The sequence below is a fragment of the Callorhinus ursinus genome, unplaced genomic scaffold (assembly GCF_003265705.2).
Source record: "Callorhinus ursinus isolate GAN/ISIS: 27379988/994484 unplaced genomic scaffold, GSC_fseal_2.0 scaffold36, whole genome shotgun sequence".
NCBI lineage: Eukaryota > Metazoa > Chordata > Mammalia > Carnivora > Otariidae > Callorhinus > Callorhinus ursinus.
The window spans coordinates 2841906-2852720 of NW_027397098.1; the positions used below are offsets into that span (position 1 = coordinate 2841906).

The 10815-nt window shown below is 40.6% G+C and overlaps 1 protein-coding gene across 4 annotated transcripts in view; it reads left to right on the forward strand.

The window, feature by feature from the left end:
• The window catches only part of FAM107B (family with sequence similarity 107 member B), a 228164-nt gene extending 221076 nt beyond the window's left edge, over window positions 1–7088 (forward strand). For all 4 annotated transcript variants that reach the window (XM_025853565.1, XM_025853567.2, XM_073879893.1 and 1 more), the window contains 2 exons: window positions 3172–3322; window positions 4327–7088. In XM_025853565.1, the coding sequence (XP_025709350.1) occupies window positions 3172–3322; window positions 4327–4443 (268 nt within the window). In that variant the 3' untranslated portion in view covers window positions 4444–7088. The remainder of the gene's footprint in view (window positions 1–3171; window positions 3323–4326) is intronic.
• The last annotated feature ends 3727 nt before the right edge of the window (window positions 7089–10815 follow it).

Consider the following 10815-nt stretch of genomic DNA (forward strand, 5'->3'; position numbering starts at 1 on the left):
GGTTTGGAAGAGCATAGACCAAACTCTTAGTTATCTCTGGGTATGGGAATGGGAAGCATCCACATAGAATACAGTGTAGGTGGTGCTCCCAAGATCTGTTTAACAGGAGGAGTTTGGGTGTGCTTTACCTTTTATTTTACATATACGTATATGTCACCTAACCTGTTATTTTGTAAAGAGCACATATTAATTTTTTTAAATTTATTTTAGAGAAGGGGGAGGGGCAGAGGGAGAGGGAAAGAGAAACTTAAGCGGACTCCATGCTGAGCAGGGATCCTGACGTGGGGCTCGATCCCACGACCCCGACGATCTGAGCCAAAACCAAGAGTCAGACGCTTGACCAGCTGCTCCGCCCAGGCACCTCTGGAGCATGTATTAATTTTTAAAATTGTCTTGGCCTTCTGATTTAACAGTTACTCAGATGACTCCTAGATGCTGAAACACATTGGTTGATTGACATAGTTTAGGGAACAAACCACTCATCAGGCCACAACCACAGGAAGCCGACTCAGAAATAACTGTTGGTGTTGAGTGGTTCAAAGCCACTAGGACTTGAGCGCCTGTCAGTCATAAAGGAGTTGAAATACTTGTTAATTATATATGTCACAATTGATTAATGCGAATCAGCTGTTAACCACACATAGAATGACACTGTAGTCTTTATGAGATTTGGAGAGGCTCATTTCTGTCTTTGGTCACTCTTTGTAATCTGATCCAGTTTTTGACTCAGAATCATATGGGTAGTGCTTGACTTTTTCCATTCAGCACAGAAAGTGAAGTGATCTGTTGTGATAAAATATTAACTAAATTTGTATGACTTTTTGACTGCTGTTAAGTGCAGAACATTTATCAGATAAGCACCATTTTCCTGAGCCTTCTGTGACTAAATATTTTATCTTACTGCCACCATTGTGTAAAATCTTTGACTAGAAAATGAATACTGGATATTAGTTAAACCCATTCATAGGCTGCAACAGAGTGTCAGCTTAGTGTTCATACATCAAAGTTTGTTCAACAGCCTTTGCATAATCCAGAAGAATTTAATAACCGTTGAGGTTAATTTTGTCAGTGAAATAAAGGGAAAGGAAAATGTTTGAAGTTTAAATTATGCAGGTAGCTAAATTCTTAATCCTAAAATTTAAATCCCTTAATTCTGTCTGTGCTATCGTACTGAGGCATTTTAATAATCATGAAACAGAGCAGGTCTTTACTCAGATTATTTACAAACAAATTTTCCTACATTTGTTGTGAGCAAAGTACCATAAGCAGTTTTTATTGCACATGATATTTAATTTCCAAGATCGTCTGTCCATATTTCTGTTGACATCATAAGAGCTTAGTAACTGCAAAACAACCTGTAACTAAATTATAAAAGTTACACATGTCTTTTGCTTCTTTTATTTTGGCTGAATTTTAATATTTTTCTTTCTTTTTTATCAAAAGTTCTAATGAAAATTGGGAAAGTGGAGACATATATTATTTTGACTATCCTTTATCTGTAGTGATGGAATATACTGATCTTTGGTCTGTAAACAACAACTTTGAAAAATTTGTGATTTAAAAAAAATGTAGATAGAAGAGATGCCAGAATTTTGTAAAAATTATAGTTAGATAAATGAAGAAGTGTGAAATTGCGGATTCATTCACAGATGTCATAGTGTGAGCTTGAAAGAACATTGAGATGAGTGTGTTGTTGAGTTTCTTACAACCAGAGCACACACTTTGGAAATTGTTGTTAGATTTAACAGTTACTCAGATGACTCCTAGATGCTGAGACACATTGGTTGATTTGACATAGTTTAGGGAACAACCACTCATCAGGAACGTCTGATTTATAGACTAGCAGTCACCATCAGCAGGACCAGAAGGTGCATGGGAAGGTGCCTGGGCCAGTCTCAGTCCTGGGTGGATTCAGCAGGGCCCTTCCTGCTGCCCAGAAAAGCCTGGTCCCTGTGGGGTCAAGTATGCACGTGTATGGATGCATGAGACTGAATATGCCCACCATCGCTTAATGCCCTGTGTTGCCTGCCAAAAAACTGACAGTGTTCTTCCTGTTTTGTGGTTCCATTTTTATTTTAAATGCTCTTAGTAAATGTTAATACCAAATTGAGATGATTTAAGAGCTAGGAGAGACTTGTCACAGAGAAAGGGACGACAGGAGGAGATAGGCTGGCAAAGCCAGCACCTTGAAAGCCTGGACTGGAGAAATCTTAAGGAAATGGTAGAAAACTAGAGACAAGGAGAGTCCTAGCTAACAGTTAAACATGACATTCCATCCAAGGAGATGCCTTTGACTTACTTCAGAGATTTTGGGTGGAGGGTTGCTAGTGAATGGTCTAAGTTTTGGCTTTGTTTCTCCCCATCTCCAGAGATGGCAGCCTAATTTCTCTCTCAGAAATGTAGAACTTCCTTGCGGCCTGACGGCCGTGCATGGTCAGCAGTAAAGAGCACATCTGAAGGGATTCCACCGCGAGGGGCACTGGCAGTCTCCGGAGCAGCGTTCCCCGTGGGCCATGTGCCCCCAGGGGTTGGTGACATCTCAGACGTACTGTACATACTCAAGAGCCCTCCGACAAATCTGAGAATTTTGGAAGAGGAGTCCACGGCCATTATGCTGTTTAAATTTCTGTACTAGCCTGTCTCTGGCTACTTTTACACATGGGATCAGGGGCTCCATGTTGGGAGGCTTCCCCTAAAACTTCAAGTGGAGGCGCCTCGTACTCTGCTCATCGCCATCATCTCCACCTCCGCCGTCTTCTTCTCCATCTCCACCATCATCAGCATGAGCGACCATAATACCCATTGAACGAGCATGCTGTTCCGACCTTCCCCACCCAAACCATTCTCACTAACCTCTGTATAGGCCAGTATCTGGCACATAGTAGGTGCTCGACACATTTTTATTGAGTGAGTGGATTTTGCGTACTCTTGGAAGGTGTTCTTGCCCTTTCTTTCATGCTCGTGAATTTCTGATACCACCTGTGTTGACTCACTGGTGGTAGGCATCACAGTAATGCTAATTTAGTAGTCTCGTTTTCTGTGGCTGATACCTTAAATTTCTGTTTATGAAGGATGTGTCCATTAGATTAAAACTTTGTTTTCTTCTCCCTTTTTTTTTTTTTAGTTTGAGACATTCTAATTTTGTTCTTATTTATCTGTTTTTTTTTGCAGGGGTCTTGCCCCTCAGAACAAGCCAGAATTGCAAAAAGTGATGGAAAAGAGAAAACGAGATCAAGTAATAAAGCAGAAAGAAGAAGAAGCACAAAAGAAGAAATCTGACTTGGAAATAGAACTATTAAAACGGCAGCAGAAGCTGGAGCAGGTAAGAGTGATGGGGATGAAAGTTGTCTTTTTCCTTTATTGAGATATATTTGACATTCAGTATTGTGTAAGTTGAAGGCGAACAATGTGTTGGCTTGGTACATTTTTACTGAGGTATGTTTGGCCCTGAGGCTTAGCTAGCACCTCTGTCACATCACAGAGTTACATTTCTTCTGGTTCTGGGAACAGTGAAGATCTAGTCACTTAGCAAGTTGAACGTCCATAGTATAGCTTCGTTGACTGTAACAACTGTCCTGTGTATTAGGTCTCCAGGACTTCTGTATCTACTGGCTGCAAGTACATACACTTAAACAGCATCTCTCCCATTTCCCCAGCCCCTGGGAGCCACCATTTTACTCTCTGCTTTTACAATTTTGGGGCTTTTTTAGATTCCACATACGAGAGAGATCATGCAGTATTTGTCTTTCTCTGTTTGACTCAACTCAAAAGTTACCTTTTCTGTCCTGAGAAATAAGGATGTTGGAACAAGCAGAATTTGCCAGACCTATCAGATGTAAGTGTTTATTGTACAAAAGGAAAATAAGAGACAGGGTGTCAGCAAATGGGCTAAAATACATTCAAGGTAAAGACAAGGATTCTACTGAGGACTCAGAAAAGATTCAGGAGGCAAAGCCCAAACTGGGGAGTATCCCTGAACTCACTGCAGAGTGTTGGGAGCACAAGCAATTGAGTGAAATTCAACTTCACTGAAACTGCATGCAGAGCCGACTATGCATTGGTCTCAGGATCTTGTTTCCTTGGCCTTGATTTTGGGCTCTCATCGTCTGTGCTGTTGCTGGTAGTACCGACCAGGGGGTTGCTGCCCCTGTACAGGACGGCCACACGGCCCGTACGCATATGCACATGTGTACACGTAAGATGGAGACCAGGAGCGAATGTCTTCCCCTGGGGGATAGAAGGTGTTAGGGACTTTGGAAAGTGAAGGAATGTTTTGGAAAGCCTCTCAGTATGTAAATAATTTTCCTGTTTCTGAATTTCATTTAGCTTGAACTTGAGAAACAGAAATTGCAAGAAGAACAAGAAAATGCCCCAGAGTTTGTGAAGGTTAAAGGCAATCTCAGGAGAACAGGCCAAGAAGTGGCCCAAGCGCAGGAGTCGTAGGCCCTGGCGACAGAGACCGCGCGCCCAGCCCACCACGCGGGGAAGCTGCGAGCAGGCGCCTCCTCAACCAATGCTTGATCTCAGGGCCAAAGCCCCTGGAGAGAACCCCAGCCAGCAGAGAATTGTTACTTTAAAAAGGATTTGGTTTTGGTTTTCCTACAATCCGGGTGGATAAATGATCTGTGACAGTTGCAATTCCTATTCGCCAAACGAAGGATGTTGACCAGCACTTAAGTTGGCATAAGTGAACCTGTGTTCAAAGACTTTAAAAAAAAAAAAAAAAAAAAAACCCACAACAGCAAAAAAGAAAGAGGACACTGGAATAAATTCTAGAGAGTTGCACTACTTGGTTTTCCTTCCAGGCCAAGTTTAATGGGGCACAGAGCCTTTTTTCTTCTAAAATCTAAAGAAAATGTGTTTTGTTTCTTCCTTTAGTTATCTATTAGATAATTTAGATCACATAGGACGTTGTTTGACCTGTTAACATCCAGCATTTGTAAAATCCTTTTTGAGAATCTAGAATTTTCTTGTTCCATTTTACTTTCACCTGTGTTATATTGACACCCAAGAGCGTTAATGTTGAACACAGCTGTTACCTTTTTTGACATTAAGATTCAGAAATAGGGTGAGAAGGTTTAAAAATATGGGAAAAAAATACATGTAAAAGATAAAGAAAAACACGTAAGTGTTCATCTTGATCTTATTTTAGTTCCTTTTGGTTCTCTGATATTAGAATGTGCTATGGTGACATTCCAGTTCGGAGAAGGCACATCATACAAATCCACCTATTGCTTTGATAACTGTTAGAATTTTGTTTTGTTTGGTTTTTGAATTTCTTGCTGAGCTAATCCTTTTATATGAAACAGTCTCCCAGTCCTTCGGAGAAGAAAAACTAGTCCATATTACCCAACTTCAGTGTCGAAAGTAGAGGGTGCAAATCTTTGAGAGCAGTCTGGGGAATGTTCCCAAACTCCTCCAAAGAACAAGGAGGAGTTCTTTGGGTATTTTAATGTGAAACAAACATAGGTTGGTCTCCAGGAGGCCTAGCTGGAAGGTTGGTAGTATTTGTACATTTTGAGAGAATCCAAGTTTTGGAAAATTTCAGATGAAGGATCACATACTGCTTCGTTTCTTTTCTTGTGAAGAAAGATTGTTCCCCCGCTCTGTTGGAGGTGATGACTACTGTACAGCATCTCAGGAAGCACCGAGGTGAAGGGAGAGACTGCCCCGCTTCCGCACGCTAGCCAGCTTGCTCCCCAAAGTGAAGTCCTAGTCGAACAGCAAAATCCTGATGCAAAATGCATTTGATTACTGCTGGTACGGGCAGGGGTATATTCTACTTAGGGTGATCTGGAAGAATTTATGTGGATTCAGTATGTTCTCCATCAAGATGATTCAGCCAGTCATTTCTACAGTGAAGAGTCTTCTTAAACTTCCTTTACAGGCTCATAGAAAACTGGATCCCAGGCTGTTAATCCTAATAAGCATAGTAGAAATTAGCTTTCTATGGGAATGCTTTATGTTTTCATAGTTGACAGGCTCATATTCAATCCTCATGTGAACAACATAAAGGTAAACACAATGACAATATACTGCTAGTCAGAGGACCATGTCGGTTACACCTAAAATGGGTGATTTCTCATCAGTAAGTATTAATGAATAAAATATGAGATGCTTAAGATAAAATGTTGCTCTATAATAGTTTGCTTTTGAAGGATGGAGTGGTAGCTGTTTTTTTCCCATCCTAGCTTTTGAGAGAAGAAAGTATGTTAAATGATCATCTTGAAAGTACCTTTCTGATCACACATTGATTGGAGTGCTTTTTTTGTGTATATGGGCTGATGATGAAATTTGCAAAATGAAGATTCATGACTGGCTCATAGCTTCTCACCTAACTGGATGTTGGATCTTAAGTCCTGTGCCCTTGAAGCAATTCTGCCACTTGATAAAATTCTCAAGGGCCCTGATAGGCCCCGTTAGCAGGACTGATTCTGTTCCTAGAACTTACCTAGAATTCATTCTTCACTGGGAAGAAAAATTACAAAAGCATTTCCCTCCCAATCGCACTCACCAGTCTGCACAATGACATGTAGTGAGTAGTACAAAGTCTGGCCAAAAGACTTGTAAATAGTGTGAAGTGATGTCTTATGACCAAATGGTGGAATGTACAGGTAGAGAAGCTCTCTGACGTTGTCAGATCAGCTCGGCTCACAAGCCTGAGTTTCAAAGGGCGCCCGTCTCTCCTCCACACATTAATACTGTACAGTCCAAACTCCTAGGACTCAACGAACATCCGAGCAGTTTTGTGCTTTGAGCCACTTTTTGACAAGAATGGCTCCATTTTTCCACTCTGTGGTTTTCTTAAACTAGTTCAGTGTTTTATAGTCTCCCGGTAGTAAAGTAGTGTTGCTTTCTAAGCTACAATAAACGGTTGACTTTATTCTTCTACTCTGAAAAATCTTGACTTGTTTGAGTGTATATAGTATATATAAAGGGAGCCTTAATGGATTTGTTTTCATAATTTAATATTTTTTGTATTTGCTCTTGTACAATTGTTTTTAATGGAAAGTATTACAGAATTGAGGGTGGAATTCTTAGAACCAAAGTTATTCTTAATAAAAATCACCACACGCTTGGACCATGAAGCTGTGTCTGTCTAATCTGTTGGAGATGGATGTCTGCACTGAAGGTGGGGGCTCTGTGTTCAGCTCAAGGAGTAGAAGGTGGTTTTCGGGACTCCTTTGGTGACTGTCCTCTTTGACAGCCCCCCACCCCGCCTCAAATTAGTTATGTCTTCTGCCTTGTGTCAGTCAGGCTGACAATTCACTGTGTCAAGCAAATTCATGCCAAGAGATCATGCTACTTTTTGTACAATGTGGTATGTTAGCAGTCGCGGTCAGTCCTTCAGATCAAAGTATTCTGATTTTAGGTTGCTTGGTAGGACTGTGGGAGGTATATTTTGGTAAGGGCCACTTTTTAATGCTGTGAGCTAGTACGTATCTGAAGTGCGACCATGAAATTATTCTACTTATTCAGCTAAGTTAACGTAATCCTCAAAAGGTTACTTTGGGAAACTCTACATGTGATGACATTGTACTATTTGAAATAGTTAATGGAGATTCTGGTCTCTTTGTGCCTTTATTTTCCAGCCCCCAATTATTACTCAGCTTGATGACCCAACTGCTAGTGTCTTTGGACTCTATTTTGAAAATCAGATCTCCTCAGGGCAGTGCAGATTTCCTGCCTCTAAGGGTATACTGTGAGTTCTAAGGGCCAGTGCAGAAGATGGGCTCCAAAATGATTTGTGTGGTAGCTTTTATTCTTGGAATGCAAGCAGGCAGCTTCCCAAGGGGGCAGTTCCAAGGCGGTACTCCATTTTCTGGAGCCACTCTATGCTTGTTTGTTTCTTAGTTAATAGTAATAGATTTGAAAAAAGACAGGGCAATTAAAAAGTGTTTGATAACATTTGAAATGCCAAGTGCACCTAAAAAGTATTAGAATAAAACTGCCAGGCTTGCATTTACTAGTATAATGAGAAATGGAGTGTTTTCTTTCTGTGGTCTTAGGGTAAATAAAATCTTTATGAGGAAGCCTCACAATTACAGTTTCTTCCTTTTTGTTTCCTCTTGAGAAGATGCAGTCTGATTATCAACTGGGGATGTTTTCAACGTCTTCCCACTTGTTCCTAGATATCCTAGCAAGATGATAATTGCCAACCAGAGTTCGGTAAAAAGGACACTTGGTTATTTATTGAGAGTATGCTGATTGCTGCTTGGGTGTTGTTGCTCCCAGGCCCCTCAAGGTTGGGGAATATATCTGTATGTCCATGTAAATATATATTTACACATCTGCATTGATACTTATTTTTATATCTCTAGTTATTTAAAATCATGAGTTCATATTAATACTCTCAAATCTAACCTAATAGTACCTTCTAGCTTTCCTGTTTCCATATTTGTAGCTCCTTTCTCTAGCAGCGAATGCCTCCTCCATGTACTTATTCATTTCCACAACCACCCCCCCCATACCTAACCCACCTCCTGCCTTCGCTCAGTACCATCCCCACTCTGGTCCTGTCTAGTGGCTTTGTGGCTGAATTATCAAGGAAGGAAAGAAGCAAACATGTTTTTCTTGGACATTTAAGCATTTATTGTGAATTTAAACTAATTAAATTCTCTCAAACCTCTTAAACTGCAGATTTAGTATGCCTGACTATTTTGTACCTTTCAAAACTCAAATGGTACGTGAACCATGCTGGATGTGTCAGTTCAGGTTCTCTGGAGAAACAGAGCCAAGAAGAAAGAAGAAAGGTTTAGTGAAAGATACGATTGATTGATAGGTAGACAGACAGACTTAGGAGGAATTGGCTCATGCAGTTATGGAGGCCCACCATCTGCTGTCTGCATCCTGAAGACCCAGGAGAGCCAGCCAGTGGTGTGATTAAGCTTGAGTCTGAAGGTGTTAAGTCTGAGAGCAGGAGACCCCTGTTCCAGCTCAGAAGTCAGGCAGAGAAAGAGAAAGCGAAACCTTTCCTTCCCCTTTTCTGTTCACACAGGCCCTCCGTGAATTGGTTGAGGCGCCCCCCCCCGCCCCTGCTGGGGAGGGCAGCCTACTGAGCCCCTGATCCAAATGCCAGTCTCTCTGGAAACACTCACATGGACACACGCGGAAATAATGTTTAATCTGGGTACACTGTGGCCCAGTCAGGTTGACGCATAAAATTAGCCATCATACTCAAATACAATGGTTAACACAGTATTAGAAATAACTTACATAAACCTATTTTACAAGTCAACTTTTGAGCTTTATGTCCCAAAATTTTTTACTTCAAAAATACTTTTCTATTTATTATGGCTGTATTTATTTTCATATCATCCTAGGGGTTCAGTCATATCTCACTCTTATTTTCTGGGCTTGTAGTAATCTTCTACCAAGCCTAAAAGAAAAGGAATTCCTCAGAATGAGAGCGCCATCGAAGGACAGGGAGCCTGGCCCCACAGTGCAAAGCCGATTGAACCATGAGCCACAGGCCTTGGATTAAGTCTTTTTATAATTACTTCTTACTTGCTTTGTCATGGGATTTGTAATATCTCATTATATATATTACTTTAATTTTTTGGAACTTGGTGTCTTTTCCCAGAAATGAAGTATTCTTTAATTTTGCACGGTCGGCATTGCCTAACTCGTCCTGCCTTTATGATACATTGATCTTGTCTATTAGCATTATTGAAAATTAGATGTGCCTTATCGATATCCTGTAGGATCAGTAGGATTATAATGAGGTTAATTAGTAGGATCATGTTGAGATTTTTGTCTGTAAAGAATCATCAGGTATGTGTGGTGAATTCTTTGAGACATTTGGCTATTATCTTGGGCATACTATTCTATTTAAATTTGTTACTGGGTCTCATCAGTGACTCCTTTTCTACTTGGTTATTATATGTGACATGTGACCGCTGATGACAATCAGTCTTCCTTCTTCTTGTACTACTTTTTCGAGTTTCCTCTATTCTTTCCTGTATAGATAGATAGAAATAAGCACATGCCTGTGCTTTATGAAAATATGTATTCTTAGAACAAAATACTCTCATATATAATATCCATCCTTAGTTTGTATTAAGATTCATTTTTCTCTTTTGGGTATCATGAATCTGGCCTTTTGTAGATTCAGCTTCTTAGAATTTTTATCTCCCTTTTTTTTTTGGATGCTCAGAATTTTGTAACTTGGCTAGTGGCAGCCCCTCAAGGTTATTCCTATGTTTTCTGAGTTTTATAAAATATTGCTTCTGATAAGAAAGCATCCTTACTTTGTTACAACAGTAGGATGTTTCAGACCATCTTAATTTCTTTTTCCTGACATGAGACATACATGTGCCTTTCAAGGAGTCCTGGTTCCTCTTGATGCAGAATGGAACATGGGGATCACCATCTGGCATGAGGGGTGCACAGGAGAGTTAGTGGACAAAAGTGCTACTGCACTTTTAGTAGTGATAGATCTAGAGGATGTGAAGTCACCCTGGGTTTTCCATTTTAACCCTTTAGGTGGTTCTATCATTTTTCTTAACAGTATGAGTCTCCTTGAACCAAAAACCTTTCCATTACACTTAGATTTACAGAGATATTTTCCTTTAAGAATTAAGAAAGCGGGGGGCCTGGGTGGCTCAGTTGGTTAAGTGTCTGCCTTTGGCTCAGGTCATGATCCCGGGGTCCTGGGATCGAGCCCTGCATCTGGCTCCCTGCTCTGCAGGGAGTCAGCTTCTCCCTCTGCCCCTCCCCCCACCTGGTCATGCTCTCACGCTCTCTCTCAAATAAAATCATTTAAAAAAAATAATTATGAAAGGGGACTTGCCTGCCTAAATGTCAAAACACACT